Source organism: Agelaius phoeniceus, chromosome 5, assembly GCF_051311805.1.
Source record: "Agelaius phoeniceus isolate bAgePho1 chromosome 5, bAgePho1.hap1, whole genome shotgun sequence".
NCBI classification, from domain to species: Eukaryota; Metazoa; Chordata; class Aves; order Passeriformes; family Icteridae; genus Agelaius; species Agelaius phoeniceus.
Window position 1 is genome coordinate 26,105,062 of NC_135269.1, and position 23,636 is coordinate 26,128,697.

Below are 23,636 nucleotides of genomic sequence, written 5' to 3' on the forward strand. Positions count from 1 at the left end.
AGAAGTGTGCCTTCATTGACAGTCAGAAGTCCTTAACCGAAAGCTATGCCCTGAACTATGCAGAAATCTTTTTACAGAGGATGACCACATAAACTTAGCAATTGCTTTATGCAAATCTGCCTTAGGGTACAACATTTACATTTAAAACAGATTCTAGCCATTTCTGAGTCATCTTCTACTATTAGTGTTGCTAGAAGTATCCCGTTTGGAGCTTTATTTTCCTTCTTTCAAGCCACTGGTCCATTCTCCTGATCCATTCTGAAGTGAGGTCAAACCTTGGCATTTTTTAGCTCAGCATCTGATGTAGCAGAAGTTACTTTGATTGTACAAGGAGTATATAATTGCTGCATGACATATTCAAGAGAAATGACAAAGCCGTTAGAATGCAAGGGCTCAGCCTCTCTTCTATATTGTTAGTTTCTTAAGTGGTTTAGTCTGGAGATGAGATGGGGCATTGTGTTTGGTGACCCTAAGCTAAGAATAGATTATTTCATTCTGTGGTTATCTGTTAGACCTGGGCCAGGCTGGTGAAAGGTCTGAAAAGTGTTCATCATCTGCTAGCTGCTGAGAAACCATGATAACATGATGTGATGGTGTCCATTTCACAATTGACATTAATCATCAGGCACCACTTGGAAGGTCAGGGAATAAAGGAGCCCCTTTTCTTCTGTTCCTAGGGATAGCCCTTGTAAACAGTCATGGGTGAAATGAGCTTGTGGAGAATGTGGAGAAATTGGGCCTTTCTGTTATCTGATTTGAGGTTGAATAGAGGACTTCTGCTTTCGGGGGTGTCAATTTAGAGCCTGTTATCACTGTTAAATTTAACAGAATACAATTAAGAATTCTGTTGTACTTCAGTCAACCACATGCAAAATACCTAAATACCTATCCTAGAGTTCTGCTCTTTCTCTGTTTCCTTCTCTAATCTGTACTGGTGATAAAGGTAGCTAAGTTTATGACAAATGAAGCTGTTCCCTTTTAAGATAGCTCCTGTCTTGTTGATTCACTGATGCCCAGATGATTTTCAGGGGCCAAAACAGATTTTCATCCTCTCATCCCCACAGAATCATTTGTCTTGATTCTTTTATTCCCAAGGATATTATTGTCCCCATTTGCAATTCTGTGTTATACCTACTAGATTTGACTAACTCTCACAGATGCAAGCAGGCATTCCTGCATCCTGAAGATACAACTTGAAACAAAGCAGAGGAAGAGGAATGGAGGGAAAAGAAAAATGTGAGGGCCAAGAAACAGGGTCAGAACAGCAAGGATTGGTACAGCAGATCTGATTTCATTTGATTTGATTGAGCTTCACGATGGAAGGCAGATAGGCCCTACTATCCTACAGGAACAGACTCTTGATGCACAGGGTACTTGGCAGTTCAGGTCCCCCTCTGTGTATTCTTTGGAGGACTGCTCACCTCCTTTCTTTCTCTCATTTCAGGGTATCTACAGCTGCATCCACGGCGTGGCCATTGAAGAACGCCAGTCAGCAATGAACTCCCCCACAGCAACTATGAACAACACTCATTCCAACATCCTCCGCCTGCTTCGGACAGCCAAGAACATGGCCAACCTGTCAGGGGTCAATGGCTCACCACAGAGTGCCCTGGACTTTATCCGCCGCGAGTCATCCGTCTATGACATCTCTGAGCACCGCCGCAGCTTCACCCACTCAGACTGCAAATCCTACAACAACCCCCCCTGTGAGGAGAACCTCTTTAGTGACTATATTAGTGAGGTGGAAAGGACCTTTGGCAATCTCCAGCTGAAGGACAGCAATGTGTATCAGGACCACTACCACCACCACCACCGCCCCCATAGCATTGGCAGCACCAGCTCCATCGACGGGCTCTATGACTGTGACAACCCGCCCTTCAACGCCCAGTCGCGCTCCATCGGGAAGAAGCCCCTGGACCTGGGCTTGCCCCCTGCCAAGCACAGCCAGCTGGGTGACCTTTATGGCAAGTTCTCCTTCAAGAGTGACCGCTACGGGGGCAGTGGGACCCACGATGACCTGATCCGCTCAGACGTCTCTGACATTTCCACTCACACGGTCACCTATGGCAACATTGAGGGCAATGCAGCCAAGAGGCGGAAGCAGCAGTACAAGGACAGCCTGAAGAAGCGCCCAGCCTCTGCCAAGTCCCGGAGGGAATTTGACGAGATAGAGCTGGCCTACCGCCGGCGCCCACCCCGCTCACCTGACCACAAGCGCTACTTCAGGGACAAGGAAGGGCTGCGGGACTTCTACCTTGACCAGTTTCGGACCAAGGAGAACTCACCGCACTGGGAGCACGTGGACCTGACGGATATCTACAAAGAACGGGGAGATGACTTTAAGCGTGACACGGGAGGAGGAGGGGGTGGATCCTGCACTAACAGGGCCCATCACAAGCACGGCTCAGGCGAGTTTGGTGGAAGCAATGAGCACAAGCATAGCGTTGTGAGCGGGGTCCCAGCGCCGTGGGAGAAGAACCTGACCAATCTAGACTGGGAGGACCGGAGCGGGGCTAATTTCTGCCGCAGTTGCCCTTCTAAGCTGCACAACTACACGCCATCAACGGTGGGGCAGAACTCCACCCGCCAGGCCTGCATCCGCTGTGAGGCTTGTAAGAAAGCGGGCAACCTGTACGACATCAGTGAGGACAACTCCCTCCAAGAGCTGGACCAGCCGCCTGCCCCTGTGCCCGTGGCCACCAGTGCCACCTCCTCCTCCAAATATCCTCAGAGCCCTTCCAATTCTGCCTCTAAGGTGCAGAAGAAGAACCGCAACAAACTCCGCCGGCAGCACTCCTACGACACCTTTGTGGACCTGCAGAAGGATGACTCGGCCCTGGCCCCCCGCAGCGTCAGCCTCAAGGACAAGGGCCGCTTTTTGGAGGGGAGCCCCTACGCCCACATGTTTGAGATGCCAGCCAGTGAGACCACCTTTGCCAACAACAAGTCCTCAGTGCCCGCCACCAGCTACCACCACCACAACAACCCCGGCAGCAGTGGGGGCTACATGCTCAGCAAGTCGCTCTACCCCGACCGGGTCACCCAAAACCCTTTCATCCCCACTTTTGGGGATGACCAATGCTTGCTCCACGGCAGCAAATCTTATTTCTTCAGGCAGCCTGTGGTGGCAGGAGGGCCCAAAGCCAGGCCAGACTTCCGAGCCATTGTCACCACCAACAAGCCGGTGGTCTCAGCCCTTCATGGGGCTGTGCCAGCCCGTTTCCAGAAGGACATCTGTATAGGGAACCAGTCCAACCCCTGTGTGCCTAACAACAAAAACCCCAGGGCTTTCAATGGCTCCAGCAACGGGCATGTTTATGAGAAACTCTCCAGTATTGAGTCTGACGTTTGAGTGAGAGGGGAAGAGCGCGGGGAGGGACTGGGGATGTATGTGGAGCATGGGAGGGTGGGGTGGGATCAATCCCATCAGCTACTCTTCTGAGTCGTCCTTAGTTTGTGGGATACTGGAGTTGTGAGTAGTGCAGCACTGGTGACAAGTGCCACCTCTTTGGTTTCCCCTCCTCCTCCTCCTTTCCCAAGCCTCCTGTTTTATCTCTTTTTCCATGTTCTCGCTCCTCCCATTCTCCTCCATTCCTGGCCATTGCACTTTACAGTGATGTCAGAGTTGGATATCGTTACTCATGGTTTCAGGAAGCAGAGAAAAAGGCAGGGAAGGGGTGGGCTGAGGAGAAGCAGCAGTGACTTTAGTGTTCACTTCTGCTGGCTCTCAGCAGGGAAAGGCATGTGCGCACACGTCTGTGTGTGTGTGTGTGACAGGAGGAGGCAGCAGCAGCAGTGTAATGGACACACAGGAAAATGTGCTTGCTCAGGCAACTGTTCCTAAAACTGCCTAGAAAAGAGTGGTGTTTGATGTGGAGAAAGTGAAGGGAGAATAACAACACTAACTTGATGATGCACTTACATGTTAGGTATATTGAGGTTCTTGTTACATTATTTTGTGAAGACTATGGGGGTTTAGGGCTGAAATATATATATATATATATATATTTGCGTATATGCTGAGAAATTTTACTCTAAAATTTTGAATTGTCTGCTGGGGGGTGTGGAGGGAGGGAGGGAAGATTTGTCTGCAGGTCAGGCTAGTGGTTTCACTATGGCTATTAGAGCCATTGAATCTATGGCAGACCAGTGGGAGAGAGAGAAAAGAAGTGGAGTAGGAGTTTAAGCCTCCCTGACTCCAGGGTTGGTTTCCCAAACTTAGACAAAAGATGCTGGTTTGCACAGAAATAAGAAGGATTTGAGGAAAGAGGAACAGGGTTGGTTTGTTAGCTGTGAGCTGCTCACTAGTTCTGACATTCTTCAAGGGTGGGAGCAGTATATAGTATGGGTTTGCCTATCTGCGAGTATCTACACTAACTTTATACTTGAAATGTCTATGAAGAAAGCAAAATAAACCCAGTATCCTATGAGGTGTCTGGAGAACAAACACAGTAGAACAGAGCTTAAGAGTAGGGAAAGGTGGGGAGTTTTTTCACTGTCACTTCAGGGGACACCAAGCCCATTTGGCATGTCCTTTCAGCAAGGATGGGAGAGAAAGAAGGAGCTTAATCCTTCTGCTCTCTCTACACTTGGCCAGCAGGTTGGAAGAAAAAGAATAGGGTGCCCTCTGCCAATGGTGGAAAGGAAAAAAGAAATGCCATAGAAGGGTGAGTGTGGTGGTGGTAGTGGTGCTGGTGGACTGTTTCAATGCCTCCTTGCACATGTGAAAATGGGAGGAGGGTGTATGCACCCGTTGGAAATACATGTGTATATTTACTATTGAATGTACAGAGGAAGTACACAGCTTGTCTTCCTGGGAAGGGATGTGCTTGAATAAATGCCAGAGAGCACAGAAACTTGTGCTGAAGACTGAAGATGTACAAAGCTGAGATGTGCGTGTACGTGTGTGTGTGCCTCTGTGTGAAAGAGAGAGATACTAGCACAGGTGTAAAGCTGGAATAGCCTAGGGTTTCCCATCCCTGCAGTTGTAGTGACAGCTTTCCTGGTGCACTTAGTATCAATAAGAGTGTTTTTTCTTTTCATTGTATCATTTTAGATGCAAGCTAAACTAAAGGAAAAGGAGCAATGGTAGGAATGAGAAGCTGAACACACCTTTCATATGTCATCTATCTCCAGAGGTGGGGGTGTGGACTGACCTCTCCCATCCTGAGAGATATGGCAAAGTCTCTATGGCTTATCCTGGGTCTGTCCCAGTGTCTCAATCACCATGGCTCACCGGGTGAAGGGTTGAGAGAGTCCTGTGCTGAGGGCATGGGGACACTGCTGAGGATTGACTCTGAAGGGAGATGGCAGCCCTGTCTTTATGAGCCACATTTCTTGAGCTGAAAGCCACCTCTCTCACATTCCTCACCACACCATGGTTGATTTTATCTTATCGTTCTCTTTTTAAGCCAACAGAAGGCCTTTTATTTATTTACCTATTTATTTTATTTATTTTTTAAGCTGAGGCAGGGGGGAGGGTGGGATTTTCCTGTAAAGTCAAAGTGTGTGAGGAGAGGGTGGGCAGGGTTGGTGAGGGGAATATTTTCTTATATTTCACAGAGGAAATTAAGGAGAAAAGAGGGGAAGAGTCTTTGTGATGCCACCCCCTAGTCTTTGGGGTAAGGGCACTTCTTACTCTTTCTCTCTTCTCTCATTACAAGAACAAAAAGGAAAAGAGTAAAAAAAGAAACCAAACAAATTAACAGAGCGATCTGCAATCCAGAACACACGGCAGCTTGTCAGACACCTCTGATAGCGGCCACCAAGAAGGCGTTCCTTTCTTTTGTAAATATTTCTTTTTTATTGCGTTTTTGTATAAATTGGTGTTTCTCTTCTCGTGAATATTCAGGTCGTGGGGTGGGAGGGAGGGGAAGTTTGTTTCCGTTCTGTTTGTTTTCTATGACTTTTCAGGCTGCATTTTTGGAAGCGGTTTACGCAGGTCGAGGCCGTATGAATGAGGAAAAAAAAAAGAGAGAGAGAGAGAGAGAGAGAGAAACCCATGTGTGTTGTGTTCCCCTGAGGCCCCTTGTATTGCCCTGTCACCTTTATCTTCATGAATGGAAGACGCCGGAACGTCACTTCAAGCCTTGCCAGCAGGGTTTCATGTTTTGATGGGAGCACCCCCAATTCCTTTTTGCATATAAACTCTCTGTACCAGCATCTCTCTGTGGAATTTGGGCCTCAAGGCACTACACTGTCTTGATAGTGGTGGGGTGAACCATCAAGTTGGCCACTCAGGTTGGACCATCATTTTGACATTAAGAGACTTCTCCAATGCTACTTTGGTTTAGAAATCTTGGACCTGGGAAAGCTCGTGATAATTTCTGGTATTTCCTAAGGGCTTGGGGTTGGGAAGCTTGACAGCTGACGAGGGCAGCTAATCTCTTTGGTGGTTATCTCGGTACTTTTCCGTCCCTCCCCACCTGGAACGAGGAAACCTGGAGGGTGGCTCTGCAGGGAAATTAAGCTGAAAACAAACCAAAAAGAAGTTAATGGAACTTTTTTCAAATCTCTTCTTAAAGGTTCTGATTTTTGTGTTCCGGGTTGAAAGTTGGTTCGTATTTTCTCCGAACTGGTCTGTCCCTTGTTCCACTGATTGGCAAATGATAGTTTGCCAAAATCATTATCTAGTATTCTTACTGTTGTAGCACTGTTAACACTCGGAGTGCTCTGCAAATATTAACTGTGCCACAAACCACTCAAATGAATGCTCTAGGGCAACCAGAAAAGAAGAACTGGAAATTCTGGACTGAACCACTGGTCTAACCACAGGAGTCTGGTATTTTGCCTTCTCCCATAATATATTAGGCCACGTGTCCATCAGGTTAATCCTTTCTCCTATAAGTGATCTTTTCTGGTTGCTTTGTTTATTTTAGTTCTGACAGGTCAACAAGTTTTTGGGACAGAGATGAAGGGGAAGGGGTGGGAGGGGGGAGGGTATAATTCATAATCAAGAAAATAAATCAATGATGTTATTAAACTCTGATTATATATTTAGAATTTTAGATTTGGTGTATTTTCATTGTAAGTATTCAAGTGAATCAAACAGGTAATATTAGCAGCAGGTGTTGTCTATACTAGAAAACCACCCATGTGCTGTTTATTACCTGTCCAGAAAAGAATGGGATTTCATACCAGAGCCTGACAAAACTCCACATCCCCTGCCTTACCATTTCTCTCTCTCTGCTGTAGAAACACCAGTATTTTCTGGGGCAGTGGCTGGGAACATTTCCTCTCTCTGAAGTTTTCTACACACAAGAATACTGAGCAAAAACCATTGTGTCCTCTACAGTTGGTGACCTCTACTGATTATTTGCAGACAGCCTCCCAGGAAAGATTAGGCACCTTTGGCAGTGTTTCTGACATTTACCTCCTCACTTCTAGCCAGAGGCATGGCTCTCTGAGAGGTATTTTCATGAGCCATGTTCTTCTGAAGTGGTACTGGAGTGTATATACTCAGCTGAAGGAGGATGTCTATGAAGGAGATGGAGGAAATATGCAAAAATATCAGAAATGTGCCATACACAGTAGAAAGCAACTGGCAGGTAGAACTTGCAGCCATGGATCTCCACATCATAAACCTTGTTGAAGTATTCACACCGGCTTTTTACTGTAGTGCAGCACAACACAGGCTGGTGTTCTCTGTCTCCCATCATGCCTCCCAGTGAGGGCAATATCAGAGCTTGCAATGTCACATCCTAAGCAGGCAAGAAAAGCTGCAGTCAGAACTTGTTGTCAGTTGAGACAATGAAGCACACCGTCCCCACCTCAACAACAGCAACAACAAAAAATCCCATTCTCTCTGAAATCCAGCATGCATTGTCAGAACTCTCCAGGTGAGAACCCCGGTGGGTTCAAAATGCTCAGCAATATTAAAGGATGAACTTTGCCTGTAGGGAGCTGGTACTTCAATTTCTAGCATAGTGGGGGAGGAAGCATTCTTTGTGACTTTGCAAAGGATTCGATGGAGGAGTTAAAAGTTGCCAGGATGGGCCTCTTCTTCAGCAATGTCTGCTGATGGAGCTCCTCACTCCGAGAAGACACTAGCATCCATCTTGAATAGTGCCCCTTTGTACATTCAGATCAGGCTGTTGCTCACAGCAAAATTGCCAGCAAAAGAGAGAGGGGGAGATAAAGAATGAATATGTTGGTGGTGACAGCTTGGAGTGATCAGAGATACCTCAGGGATCTTCATAGGCAAGTCTTTGCTTTAGAGCTTTCTATCAAATATGGCATATCCTCCCACCTCCATTGCTTATCAACAGATGGAAGCAAGCCTGGGAACACAGCCAATGATCAGACTTAGGCCTTTCACACATCCTCCACTCCAGTCAAGCAACCTTTGATGAGCCCTTCTCTTGGAGAAGGGTGGGAGGTTGCACTTCCCCACACATTTTTGGTTGCCAAAAAGAAAGAGAAAATGGAAGCAGATAAAGATCAGGAGTGTTGATGAAAGGACTTTGTGCTGACCCTCTGTGCCCTTGCTCTGTGGAATTACACTTCACCCTTTCTTCTCTATCCAAGCTGGCAAAGGGTAGGGGCCAGTTATGCTTCCTTTCTGTGGCACATGCCTTGTCACCACAGGAGTCTCTGGGAGCTGTGTGTGAGAAAGGAACCAAATTGCTGGCAACAAATGGGGACAGACTCCAAGCCATGATCCCCATCTGCACCCACTCTTTCCCATAAGTGCTTCCCTGTTGCTGAACACACCTGGCGTGTCCACCTGGAACACACCTACCATGCTGCTGGATGCTGCAGGTAGTTACATTGAGATAGTAACTAGTGGGACCTGATTGTTGTCCCCACAAGGGCTTATTTTCAATTTGCAGCCAAATAGATTTCCAAGCCATAGACCCTCGCTGCATTTACCTACACTTCCCTGTGGCTTCCTCTCTCCTCCCCCATCAAAGGCAAACTGGGGTGCCGAGTGTCTCACTGGCAATATGAACACTATTGCTTCATCTTCATCATGGGCCCTCTGGACCTCCCTGGGGCTGACTGCAGACAAACCTGGGTGTCTGCCACTAGAATGGCAGCAAAGAAAACCACTTTGCAATTGACTTTCAGTTTTTTTCTCTGTTTCTTGAGATTTCCCCAAATTCCTCTCCTAGCCATGCCATTTGAGTGAATTCTGGCACCCTTCTGCCATTGCTGACAACAAAACTGACACAGCATAAACTTGCTTGTGTATAGAAGAAGGCATTGAAACCATATTGCAGAGAGCAGGACTCATGTCCACCGATGTCAAGGATACAGTCCCCTGAGTGCTGAGGTAAAGAAGGATCTCAGTGATGTGTTAGTAGTTCAGATCTCTTAACCTGCTGGCTTCCTGACATTAAAGGTTCACAGCAAGCACTGGTATACACTTCAACAGGTCAGAAAATAATTCCATGCTGTGGAACAGGGGTTCCTCTGGGCACGCACACACATACAAGATATACTAGGGAAGTGAGACATACATGAACAAACCTGAGACAGCAGGAAGCTGTGAGGTTTGTGTGCCTGTATGCACACACACACACACACACACACACACACACACGACACAGAGTACATTGCATTACACTTAATGACTCTGTCCCACAACACATTTTTGCCAAGTAGAAACAGCGTGACCTTTCCTAATGTTCTGCTGGTAGTTATTTAATTTATGTACTCACTTTGTGACTTTTACATCATCTGCTTTCTTGACTGCAGCATTACTGTGTAAATACATGTGTATATATGTACAGAAACTAGCTCAAGCAATTATATTCAGGTTGGGAAAAGGGTGGGTTTTATATCTGTACAGCATTTCCTTATTAAATAATGGCATGGGGGGGTTGGGAAAGTTAACTTCTAAATTGTGGTTTTATTGGTCTGTGGTGTTTGAAGTTGTTTCAGTGGTTGCTTTTGCTGGTTTGGAAAGTTTATCTGGATGTTATATGTGTGTGCCAAGAAAGGGTCCCCAGAGAGGGGAGGTTTGGGATTGGTAAGGGGTGGTGGGTAGCAGAGGGTGTTAATAATTTCCTGTAATAAAAGCCGTGTCGATTGCTAGGGACTGTTTGTGTGAGGCACAAGGCTGTTTCCTTCTCTATGTGCTTTGCTCTTTGATTACTTCCTCTTCCCTGGTCCCAATTGTCTTCTCCCTGGGATGTCAGCAGGGTGCATTTGTTATTGTGGATTACAGGGACCTCCCTATGGGCCTTCCTCTTCCTGGCCAACCCTTCCTTCTCCCTCTTTTTGTGGTCTTTCCAGTACCAGTGAAAGGGGAGGGAATATGGTCTCAGACCCTCTGTGCCATTCTTGACCACTATATTTCCTCTGCTCTTTGTCCTTCCTCTTAGCAGAACCTCATTTTCAGGTGTTTTGATCTCTCCAGCAGCTTACTGCTTCATCTCCCTGGCCTCTTATCTACTTTCCCATCTTACACCAATTCTTCAATTTCATCTCAATGCCTCTTCCCTCAGAATTACTTATGTTGGCTGTTTTCCCGCTCTCCTTCTCTTATTACTCTCTTGTTGCTCTGTTGTCTTCATCAGCCTGTGCAATGCTGTGTGGAAGATGAGTGAAGGGCAGGCGTCCACTTCTCTCCTGGAAAATTCTAGCTATGACCAGATTTTTAAAAGATGATATTTTGTAGCTATTTTTGACTTCTCTGTCATGTTCACTGAGGTAGTGTTCTGCTCTTGCACACTCAAGAAATCATCAGTATGGCAAATTTGCTCATGCAAGGGAGCAGTGAAATTGTATTTTCTGAGAAAGCTTGGAGAAAGAACCTAATTTCTGTCCTTGATGGCTGACTGATAAATTTATAGCAGGGAGAGAGTTTTTATCCACTCCAGGTTGACCCATATCAGGATCAGTACAGTTTCTTTGCTTTTACTCTATGTGAATAAAGCAAGGCTGCTGGAGAGAAGTATGCTATTTTTTAAAAGCACAGGGCACTTCCTTTATTGCCTAGAGTCTTCTAAAGACCTGTGTGAAGTTCTGCTGTGTTGCAGACCTGGGAGTGAACCCTTGGTAGTATTTGGTCCCTTTCTGTCTGATGAGTCAGTATAAACTGGTACTTGGCGTTATCTGCTAGGGTTGGTGGTCTGATGTCATAGCAGTGAGGAGAGTGATAGGATGGTGAATAAGCATGGAGAGAGCCAATGTGAGACTGGTTGAGGCTTTAAGCAGATGCCAAGACATGTCCTTCCTTCCCTTTTTGACAATTTGCATTGTTCCTTAAAGGAACGTCCATCAACCCGTCATCCTCAATGTCCCTGGCACTGGCTGCTTATCCCTGAAGACACCAAGGTCTGCTGGCCACAGTCTGAGACAGGGCCAGTCAGTCTCTGTGTGTGTAGTGTAGCTGTATGGGAGTACACGGGCAGTGCAGGGAGCAACGCAAAGGATCAGCATGGCCAGAGGTTATTCAGAGCAGCAATCTTCTCCCAGCTGCAGCTAACTTTTGCTCAACCTGCCATTCCATTGCAGGCCTGTGTTTCTGATTTCTGGGTGAGAAAAACGACCACAGCCACCTGGGAATGGATCTCTGCTCCCAGGTGTGAGGAGGGCAGTCAGGATCTGATGTACCCTTGCTATGTTGCTCGCAAAACTGTCCCAGCATGGTCCATGGAGGTCTGTGTTCCAGTGAATACATGGCTACAAATACCTGTAAGTCTGGGAGGAGGTATATGTTTGCACATTTGAGTGACTCCTGGCAGAACTCTAAACATAAATGGAGTTGGAAATGCTGACCCATTTAGTGCTACTGCAATGATGCAGCTAGGTATCTCCTTGGGAGAACATCCCATAGATTAATTTATGGCAAAATAGTGAGTTACCTTTCTGAACATCACGAGGCCCTTTGCTGTGTTTCCTTTGCTTATTCAATGTGCCAAAAGTACAGCATACAGGCAACATTTGCAGGGTGTCCAGAGAGAATGCATCTGTTACATGAGACTTCTCTCTAGGTCCTTGGACACTTGCCTGGTAAGTCCCATGTCAACCAGGAAAAGGTGATACCTGTCCCTGAACAGACAAAAATCAGTCAAGGGGATAAGATTCAAGTTTTGTACTTTCTCCCTCTGCTTTCCTTCCAGGCCTTGGAGCCAGATCCATCTTCACAGGCAGCTAAACTCCTGTGAAATTCAAGGAGCTTTCGGAAGAGCTGCTTAGGGGTTTAGATGCCTGGAATGGCTTTTTTGGATTCTCTTCCTTGCGTGGGCCTCTTTCTGCAGTGTATTTTGCCAGGATTCATCTCCCAGGAACCTACCATGCTTGAACATAGCTTAGAGGGGTTCCCTCTGCTTGGGATCACCCTGTGTATGTTGCATGCCTGTTGCTACTTGTCTGTATTTCTTGCACGTGTCTGTCGTGGGGGGCAGGGGTGGGTTCATGTTGGTATGTGTATTTATGCAGCCTGCACACATTTGTATGTGTGGTGCCACTGTGCTTAGGTGTTTGTACGCATGTGTTTGAGCTGAGACAAAAGTGATGGGAGCCGTGTGCTGCTAAAGGCAGGTGATGGTAGGTACCTGCAGGTTAATTGGCAACCCTCTTGCTCCTTCCTGGTACACCCTGGCATGGCTGCTTTCTTTGGATTCCAGGGGACCAGATGTGAATCAGTGATGAGGCTGGGATGCAGACCCCTGTAGAGGGTTTGACTTCAGCATCAGAAACCCATTCCATGTGTTCATTCACTTCTGTGCTTCATCCACTGCGCCGCATTTCCAAACCATTGTGCCACAATCGTTACCTACTTTGGCCTTAACTGGTAGGTGGAGCAGGAAGACAATCACAACCTGACTGGTAAGGTCTTTTGAGAGAGATCTGGTCAATCTGATCTGTGACTATAACAAGAGACTCCCTTGCTATTCATTTTGCTGCCTCCTAGGGTGATGCAAGCACTGAAATTCCACTTGCAAGAAAACACTAGCCTGTCCTTTCTTGCTCTTGTGTCAGATAGACACACAAAAAAGCTGAGCTGAGGTGAATTGGTCTCCCATCCCATTACCTGGAAGAACATCACTTTTGCTGCTTGGAGCTGAGTAGAGAGCTTGCAAATCCTACACTCTGGAGGGTTTCCATTTCTCCAGAGGGGACAGTGAAAAGGGAGAGTAGAAGGAAGTAAACTTTCTGCAGCCATTCTCCATCCCATTCATTTCCAGGAGAGATCACAAGACTGCTAGCACCAGAGAGGATGACCTTCTGGGAGGGCCCTACAGCAACTGGCACAGCACTTTAACTGGCCAACTGCTGAACAAGACACTGCTGTCCTCTGTCAGCAGCCAGAAAAGACAATCAGGACCCAATGAAGAGATGCCATGATTAGTCAGAAAAGGAAGGAGCAACATTTAGGGGCTAGGGCACTCATCATTTAGCGTATCTTAAGCCTGCTTAGCCAGCCCTTTAGTGCTGGTGTCACTGGGCCTCTTTGATGGTTTATTTTCCTTCATATATATGAAATGTAAGAGAATAATCTGTGGTCTCCAATGACTCATTCTATCAGACCACTTCCATTCACTTCCTCTGCTTTCTTCCATGTCTAGCTGCTCTTTCCTCTCCATCAAATTGTATCCTGTGCTCTGCCAAGTTTGTCTTTTATGGAAGAGAAGATATATGTGTGTGAATGCTTGTACATGTGCGTGTGTGTATTTTAGATATTATTGCTATTATCAACATGCTATACACCTAAAAACTCCTAGCAAGCTGGAGCCTTCAAGAGGTGCTGTAGGAAATAACCTTCCCACTGGACAGCAGTCAGTGTGGAGGTTAGCACAGAAAGCTGCTAGCTTTGGAGGCCTCTGCCTGTCTGGTTGCTTTTCCTATCTTTGGAGCAGGCTGTTTCTCACCTGAGGTCAGAAACACAGCAAACTGCTCTTTTTAGCTTTGCATTTTCAAAATTTCTAACATGAGGGGGGGAAAGGTTTATTGTTTAGCTGTTGATTTATTTTGTATGTTTGTTTGTTTGTTGGTTTACACAGTCCTTTTAGTGGGCGCAGGGAGGTGTTTTCAGCAATACAACTTTCCGAGACCTCAGTTCTGTGCGGTTATTGTTTGTATGGTTCAGCTGTATCTGGGGTCTTTCCTTTGTACATGTTTTTCCTGAATGGCAGGGCTATCTCGAAACGTCTCTTTGCCAGTGACCAAAGCACCATCTGTAATTGGAGGTGAGGCCTGGTATATAGTGGAGGCAGCAGCCTTTCGGGAAGTAGCTTTTCACTGACTTCCCTGTGGAGTCACAGAAGACAAAATATTTAATTGTTGCACAAGTGGGCTTTGGAGATTTTTGTTGTAGTTGTGGGGGTTTTTTTGGTGTTTTTTTGGTACTCCCTCTCTTTCCTTACTTTTAAAATATCTCTTTTTTTCCCTTAAAAAGTGTTAAAATGTTTCTCCCGTGAGCTTTGGCCATTGCACCAAAGGCTGTTGCAAGGCAGGGAGCCTGTCTGAACCTTGGGTCCTGCCCTCCTGAAGCCATGCAAGATTGTTCAGGTGAGGATGGAATTGGCAGTTTCCATGGCCACTCTTTGGACAAGACCCCTGCAGCAGAGGGGCCTGACCCAGAGGGAATGGTCACCCACAGCTGATCATCCTCTAGTATGTGTGGGCTGTGGATCAGGCTGGAGGGCAGGCAGGGGAAGATGGTTCACTGACCCTTGCACAGTCCTTCCCACACTGGAGCAGGAGCCAGGCATGTAGGTCTGCAACAGGGACAAATGAATGACCCTGAATGGGCCAGAGGTCTTCAGCCTTGCCTCTCCTGACCTATTTGCAAGTGGGTAGGAATGACTCTGAACTTGGACAACATCATTCAAGGCTGAGCAGAGTCTCACAGACCATGAAGTAGGAATAAAAGGTGGTGCATGGGCAGCTGGCCACCTCTCAATATTATGATACCTAAGGGAAAACCCAGCACCTTCATCCTTTGGCACTTGGAAGTGGCTGAGGATAGCAGTGGAGGACTGCTGTGTCTACTAGGGTTGGGGCAGGTAGCGTCTCTAGACCTGTCACAGGTCAACTTCAGCTGTATTTGCTTTCTAACTAATGTACATTTACTTTGGAGAGCACCTTTGGTAAGCTCAGTCTAGCAACCAAAAGAAAAAGAAATACTCACCTCTAGTCTAAGTCTTCTACTGCCCAACACTGCTACCTCCTCTTCTCTTGAGCTGTTGGTACCTTGTGGTGAACCTGGCCACCCATCAGGCTGTTGAACACAGCAGATATATCCTGTCCGCTTCTGAGACCATCTCTGCCTAAATTTTGCCTCTTCTTCGTACCCTTTATGCATGCATATGTGTGTGCACACGCGCGCACACACACACACACACACACACGCCCACCTCCAGCCACTTCACTGGTGAAAATCAGAGCCACAGAGACATGAGTGCCAAATGACTTTTTATTTCTCAAGTAAATGATATAAAAAGTTTTGTTATTTTTCTTTTTTTTTTTACATATGCAAATGTAAAAGGGAACCGACAGTGAATTGGTGGTGGCAAGAGGAAATGGGATGTTTTGTAACCCTAGCTGCAGTTAAAAAAAAAAAGAAATAAAAATACATTAAAAATATTTAAAAAACACAAAAAGGAAAAAAAAACTTGAACTATTTTGGAAATATTGTGAATAATTTTTTGATATAAAAACTAATTTTTATGTAGCATGAAAACCACCAAAATAAAATGATCAAGAATAAAAGCTGTGCAAAGGGTGTTTTTGTTTAGTTACTGAGGGAAAAGAAGGAAGAGAGAAGCAGTGGTGTATGAGAGAGGGATACTGCAGTCATGGCTTTTACAGTGAGATTCAAATACATAATGTTTTTCTTCAGTCTTGGTATTCAATCTTGGTAGCTGGAATCTTGTGATTATGTAAAAAAAAGAAAGAAAACCACAACTCATTCCATATGAAAAGATTTTTTTATCTGTGATTGCTGGGAAGAAAACCTTGAAAATAAGAACAGAATGAATCCCAAGGACTCAAAAAACCAAAAGGCAAATTGAAAATGGCCATGAATTGCTTTTGAGTGTGGCATTTATCATGATTTTTTTCTTCTTGATTTAAGATTGTTGAGTAGTTGGGGTATCAATAGCGGGAGGCAGGTACAAAGGAGGTAAGACATTAACGAAGGACTGAAAAAATTCTTTTTTTTTTGTAATGTGAATTATGGGAGTTAAACCGGGGGCTCTTCACATTTCCTTCTGCGTAAAAGAATAAGGTAGTGTCTTTTTGCAGGATATATTGGTGCCATTCTTCACTCTTTAAAAAAATTTTACTCCTCCCCCCCAGTTTACTAAAGGAAGCAGACTGCCTCTCCAAATTCCAGACAAAACAGTATGTCATCTCAGCATTCCAGACCCTCTTAGAAATGATGGCTGTGCTGCTCTGCTCCCGCGAAGGTGGTGAGGTATCAGTGCTCTTTATCTCCTCTGAGGGCTCTGATTCCAGGTGCTGGAGCACTACATTGCCTTTGAGCAGGTGCTAGCACCCACCGCACCTTGCTGTGGATCAAGGTGGCTCCTCAGCACATGCTGTGAGTCCTTCTTGCGCGGAAGAGAGGAGATGCTGGTTTCTGGAATGGTCAAGGGAAGTTGGTAGGTTGCTCTGTTCATTCTGCCTTGAAGGTATTCCACATGCCTGAGCGAATCAGATCTCCTGCAAATGAATTTCAGCTTCACTGCCTCATGCTCCCATCTCCCACACAATCACTAAAACATTGCCCCACCAACTAGCAGGTACCTTCTCTGATGCTCCTGTCCTTTTTGTCTGGGTGTCTTCTACACTGTAGAGTGGAAGATAACGGGGAAATAGTGTACCATATAGCTTAAAATAAGCTATGAAATAAATTGTGTTCAGCGCTGACTGAGAAGTCTGAAAAAAAGTGAAGTCTCAGTATCAACCTAGGCCACACCTCTAGCAGTGTGTTAGGAAAAAAGAATCCTGGATAGAAATCTTGTCTTGTGCTCAAGTCAATATAGACTTGGGTGAAGTAGACAAGGAGGACCTGAAGGCAATGATGGTGTACACCAGCTAGACTGGTGGGTGCTTGAGTGCTGAGCCAGGTATAAAAGAGGATCCATGGGAACATTACCTCTTGGTGGAAAAAAGAGGGGCAGAGTCCTGTTATCATAAAAAAGACTAAATCCTGAATTATCTTCTTGGCCTCTGTGGGTCCTAGTTAGCCTGTTTCTCCCTGTTGCCAATCCCTATGCCATGCACTATCTGTAATTGCTTTTTGACTCCTACAGGGAAGAAGAGACTTTGCTTTATGAAGCTTTTCTCATTATTAGTTACAAATCTAGGCTGTTCCTCCAGTGAGTATCTGGCTATTTACCATTCTTCCCACTTCTTATGTCTGCTAGTCCCATCCTTTTTGCCCTTGTGACCTCCTGCACCTGCATGTTAAGAAAAAGGGCCCTTTGTGGGAGACTCCTTTGTGTATTTCAGTGATTTATGAGGGCAGAGAAGTCATTACACACAATTTAGGGGTATTGTTTATCTTACTTTGCTCAAGTACCTTGTAGATTCCACCTGCTTCCTTACAAAGAATATGGTATCTTCCACCTGTGACCATTTTGCACTAGCTCTGCATTTGTTACTGGTGGACCATCCAGTGGACCAGAGTTAAAGCAGACATTTGGAGAATGCTCTGAAGATTCAGATTTCCAAGCATAATGTCTCAGACTCTGGAACCAGGGCTGTGGCAACGTGGTTTGCTGGAAATTGAGCCAAGGGCCATTCTACTCCAGCCTGTGTGCTTGCTCACCTTCCCTTCACTGGAATGAAGTGGGAGGCTCATCTTCCCTTAGACCCACAAGGCCTAATGCCAAAGTGGAACATCTTTCATTCTGCTTACCTTGTCTCTGCACCAAACTGCTCAGATATCAGGTCTTTCAGGTAGGCATTCAACCATGCCAGAGGGAGGACAGAACTCCTTCCAGTACATATGTACAGCAAAGGCAGGAGCCTGGAGGTCTAGAGCACATAAGCCTTGAATACTCTTGAAATGTCTCTGTTAACGAGTGCTGCTGGGTTTGTTTGCCCTCATAGATTATTTGTATCACCACCAGAAGCCAAGATTATGTCAGCAAAAACCAGATATTCCATGTGTCTTTTTGACATTTGAACAAGGGATTAGGATTGTAGTTACACAAAAGGCATCTCCAAAGGGGTATTTCCCATACCCGGGGAAGATTATCAGATGTTCTTTACTCATTGAGGCAAACAATTAGGCTTCTCTTAGGCCTTTCACACGTAAAGACTTTTCCATGTAATGGAGGCACTTCCCCTGGTTCTGGTCCTTTCCTGCACAGAGATACTCCTTTTTCAGCTCTGGAGGCTGAACCTTGCTGTGCTAAGATACAGGTAAAAGCACACTATTTGGAATGAAGAGGAGCTAGTTGTAATGAACCAGCCATTTCTTCTAGCTTTGCAGCTTCACATTACTTAGGAACTAACTGTTCAGGTGTTCTTCCTCCTCAAGCCACTTCAGGGCTCTCTCTGTGCTGCAACTGCGACTGAATTTCCTGTCCCTGCTGACCTTCCCCATTTTACATGCAGGGTGTGAGGGCTTCATGGCTGCTTTCTTATCTGAGGCATTCAATTAAAACTGGAGCAGCATGATGCTTTGGACCTGTTTCTGTGGCCCTTTGATTAGTTATCCTTGCTGAGGAGGCAGGACACCGAGGCCTGCCAGCTGCAAGGTGAAGCTTTGGGCAGGCGCTTGTCCTTCGGCAGCGGACGTGCACTGGAATGCTGAGTGACTTACACCGAGTGCTTGCCACTCCTTCAAGGCTGGGGTGTAGACTCACATCAAAGCAGAAAAGAAGGAATTGGCTTCTTCTTTTTCTATTTCCCCAGCTCCCAAGGGAAAATTTCCTGGAAAGGAGAAAGGGAAGGTTCATCCCTCACTTGGAAACTCTGGCTGTTGTCACTCTGCGCAGAGCAGTGGTAGAATAAGGCAGATCTTTGACTGGTGCTCAAACACAGCCTCTGAGCATGTTTCTAATTGGGTTTTTTTGAGGGAATAGACTAGTTCCTGCCACGGAAGTCAATGTCTTTGCCCCCTTGGTCTCAAGGGATGAGCCCTGAGTCCAAAGTCTCAATCACTTAGCACTTGCTTGGCTCTGTTTGTCCCCCTAGTACACATCCTGGACCTAGAGCACCCCAGGCAACCCCAGATGTGAGCCATCAGCACTGCATGTTGGGCAAAAATAAACAGTTAATGCTTTTGCCATATTTGCATCACATAGGGAAGGATTTTTAAAAACATACAAGAAATTTCTTAAATCAAAACCCATCTTATTGAAAGCCAATAGTGCTTAGATGCTCAGATGCCTTTGGAAATTTCCATTACAGAAGCTAGAAATGTTTATTCTTTTTAAAAATCTCTTCATGAAGGGGCTGGAGTATTTAATACTGAGGTAAATTAATTGAGTTCTCCTGAGCTTAAAATATTGTGATATTAATCTCAACTACCAACTAATCCTGGACTATGCCCTGGGTTGAGCTGAGGATATGAAGATCCCTTGAGAAGATGCAAAAGTTCCCTCCTCAGTAGCTCCTGTCACTGAGGGGCAAGTAGGTAACATGTGGGGCAGGATTTCATCAGAAAGGTATGCTTGGGGATGCACATTGAATGCAAGCAGTGACTGGTGGCTTCAGGGGTAATTTTGTGTTGATCAAAATGGCTCCACCTCTCCTAAGAACACTATTGCTGTGGAGTTGGACCGTGTCAGTACCAGTCATTAATTTGGGAAGCAGCAAGTAAAGTGAAATGCTGTGCCAGCAGGGTGAAGCCCTGACATAAAATTGATCAAAACCATTTAGGTCCTTTTTTCAGACAAGATTTGTCCATTTGATCCTTCACTCTGCCACAGTCCTTACTTCAAAGAGTTTGCAATTTTGATGCTAAACTAAAATACATTAATATTAGCATTTACATTAACAAGTAAATTGACAGATGCCATAGTTTACATATATTATGCAAATATCCGGAAATCTTGCATGCATTTTGCATCTAATTTTCTTGAGGTTAAATGAGACATACATTTTATAGGGGAAATAATTGAGGCATCCAGGCATGATAAGCCAGGTGACTTGGTATGATTTGTATGAACAGGGATAAAGACTAGGAGCAGAGGAAAAGGACATCTGACATTTTCATTTGGAAAAGTATTATGTTCATGATTGCTGTTTGGAGAAAGCATTGTAGTAACTTCCTGGGATGCAGTCAGAAATAGTTCAGGAAGTTTGTGCTGGGAGCCTTGATTTGGGATGTGGACAGACCTCAACCTGAAAGGCAGAGCCAGTCAGAGTCTCAGCCTGTTGGGGTTTTTTTTGGTTTTTTTGTTTTCAAGATTTGAAAGAGTTGCACTCATCTCTTTGCAGCATGGTGCACATACCACACAACTGAGATTCCCCCATGCTCTAAGGTGATTAGGTTTTCCTACACAGGCAGGGGAGCAGTGAGGAGGTGAATCTGGGATCCACTCAGGAGCAAGCCACAAGACCCCACAGTTTCCACTTCAGTACCTGGAAGGATGTTTTCTTCTTCTTACATTTCTGGAAATCATGAAGGGGTGACAGCATGCCCAAGGTAATCAACATCTGCTTCAGGTGAGTTTGGTGAGAAATCTTGATATTCTGGCAGTGCTCTTGTTTTCCAGCTTCATTTCACTTCTTCAGTTGGGCAAAGCCTTGAGGATGCTGTAACTTATCCCAGCCTTGGACAAAGAGAACCTGAACCATCAATTGTGATTGCTCTGTGCATTTTCAATGAGCTCTACTTTTACAGGTAGCATGGGAAAGTGCATGTATGGACCTAATCCAGAGAGGTGCTGAGCTGTAAATGCTCTCTGAGGATGTGTGCAGTGCACGGGGCTCAGCCTCTGCTGCCAGCTTGACCTAATTTCTCTCAGCTGAAACTCTACTAAGATTCAAATGCAACTCATTTCCCTTCTTTGGAAACTTGCACATCAAGGTCTTACTGTACTCCTCACAAGTAGTCTTGAGCATCCCTTTGCTGCTTTTGTCAGGCTGCTACAAACTTTCAGCATTTACAGGGAGACTGTCAAAATATTGTATAGAAAATATTTCCCTTTTTTTGGTTCCACCAGTGTGCAGTAACACCTCAGACTGTCACATTGGAGAAGCTTCATCAAGAGCCTCTTTGTATCATGTAAAGTGCTCATTCATCTTGGCAACTCTTCATGAATTTCATCCAAGACATCCTGGTCTGTTTGAATAGTGACTGAACTTTCTGGCCAACTATTTCTTGGGCATTGCTTTCAAACCTTGAAGGATGGTTTGAAGTGCAAATAAACATGCAAATGGACAGAGGCTGACCCAGCTTCCTTTTGTTTTCAAAAGTCTAGGATGATAAAACCAGCTTACCTAAGGTTACAGGTCAGCTTAGTTCAATTTGCAGCCTAATTAATTGCTCCAAAACTGTAGGTCTGTCTTGCCAGAACCTCTTTAAATTATGCATACTCCTACTTACACAGTCACTGCCACTCTTCAAATATTCAAGGGATCCTTACATTTTGGATGGTTTACTCTCTCCAGGGAGGAGGCAGTGTTTTAAAAAGAAATTGCTGACGGATAAAGTAGAGCTTACATGACTTGCAGCAAACAGCAATTTGAGTTCTCAAGAACATGTTTCTTGGACATGTAGATTTTACTCATTTGCATTTAAAGGACACATGTGACACACAACACTGCTTTCTCATCCAGTAACATTATCATCTAGTGACATTAACTTAACGGTTAATGTCAAGTTTTTATTAACATTTACAAGCACATTGGGAGATTAATTTGTTTACTTGCGTTATGCAAAACTGATTTAAGATTGTGGTCTGCATTTACACACATTTACATAGTGTTTCCTGATTAATACATTATAATACACACAAATCATGTGGAAATTGCAGGCTCACATCTGCAACATAAACTTCATTTTCTGTCGTGTAAAATTTGACTTAGCTGGCAGACCTTTTCCAGCAGGTTGCAGTTGAAGTCAGAATATTGTAAAGAGGGAAGGAAGAATTGGGATCCGGGGTGGATTTTCTGTGAAGTCTTTCCATAGTGCCTGTTACTTGACAATGCCCTGCAGTCACGAAACAGAAGGAGAGGGTGCCAATGTTAGCTGGCAGCAGGATGAGTCTCGTGTAATGGAACCTATGGAGCTGGAGTTAGGCTCCTGTGAACACACAGTTTAGTTGAGCACTCAGTGACTCTAGACTGGGAGTGAAATGGGTGAGCAGCAAAAGGAGCCGGTGGGAGGGAAAAGGGCAGCAACCATTGCTGCCAATCGTGGATCTGTGTGAAGGGGCTCAGCTGGGTGCAGCAGAGACCCCTGAGGCATTCCCTCTGCTCCTGGTGTACCTTTGGCTGGAGATGTCCAGGGCTGGCTGGCTGGCGTGGGAAGACCAAGGGAGGCTGTGGGGAGAAGGGCAGTGACAAACACCGAGCTCCTGGTGTGGGGCTGAGACAAGATCCAGAAAGGCAGCACCCTTGTGCTGAACGTGGGGGCAAGGGAACAGGGGGGACACTTCCCCAGTGTGGCATCTTCCTAAGGGAGCGTGCGGTCAAACTCAGGCTTGCCTCACCTCTCCGAGGCCCGAATCCTACAATCTCCTCTCCGCCTGTCACAACCTCATTCTCCTCTCTCCTACACCCTCGCCCTCCTCCGGTTCTTCTTTCTGTAAATAACTTTCTGATTTTGGACAAGCAGGGATCAACAGATTCTGGAGGGGGGTGGGGAAGACACTTGTTTTGGTTTTTTTTTTTCCCTTTCTCTCTTGAATTTTGGGTGTTTGAACTTGAAAAAATAATATCTATAAATATAAAAATATATGTATTTAAGCAAATGGATTTCCTGGACAGCTATGAAAGGAGTTAATTTTTTCCCCTTTGGTTTCTCTTGTTTCTCACTGGGGTTTGTTTTTTGGGGAAGAGGTTTTTTGTGAACTGTTGAGATTTCCAGTTCAGCATTGTTTAAAGGATGTGGAGAAAAAAAAAAAAAAAGAAAAAAAAAAGAAAAAAACAAAGAAGAAAAATCAACAAAAACATGAAAACCTTTGTGATGTACAAAACCTGTAAATACTCAAAGATACTTTCTCTTTTCTAACAACAAATTATTTCTGTCACTTTATATTCAAAAATAAAGAAATGTACCACAGAATATCAGGGTTAAAAAAATTGGAACCCATAATCAGAATATTTTCTTTGTTGTCTTCGTTCATTTTGTTCTTAACTTGGAGGATGCCTGGGAATTTTGCTGCATGAGTGAGTGACGTTTTAAAAGCCTGAAATGGTGATGAGTTGAAATTAGGATGACAATGTCACTTGAGAGAGGCTCTTGCCCTGGTGCCCACTATTAGCCATGGGTTGAGGCTACACACTCTTGGGGTTGGATGATGAGAGTGATGGATGAAGGAGCCTGATCATATTCATGAAAGACAAACAATACTGAGGCAGAGACAGGAATGGGAGATTGTCTCAGTGGGTTGAATCTCCCTTTATACTGCCTGAAAATGTTTCTGGGTGTTGCACGATGAAAGCCATCATGAAGTTGCTGATATCACTGCTGATCAACCTGCAAGGCTTTGGAGGTATCTTGAACCCCTCCTGTCAGCCAGCAAGTGACAAGGCTTTGGCATACAGTTTGT

General features: G+C 45.2%; 1 protein-coding gene across 4 annotated transcripts in view; it reads left to right on the forward strand.

Moving 5' to 3' along the window:
• GRIN2B (glutamate ionotropic receptor NMDA type subunit 2B) overlaps nt 1-23,187 on the forward strand; it is a 226,036-nt gene extending 202,849 nt beyond the window's left edge. For all 4 annotated transcript variants that reach the window (XM_077178663.1, XM_077178664.1, XM_077178665.1 and 1 more), the window contains one exon: nt 1,445-23,187. In XM_077178663.1, coding sequence (XP_077034778.1) covers nt 1,445-3,352 — 1,908 coding nt within the window. In that variant the 3' untranslated portion in view covers nt 3,353-23,187. The remainder of the gene's footprint in view (nt 1-1,444) is intronic.
• The last annotated feature ends 449 nt before the right edge of the window (nt 23,188-23,636 follow it).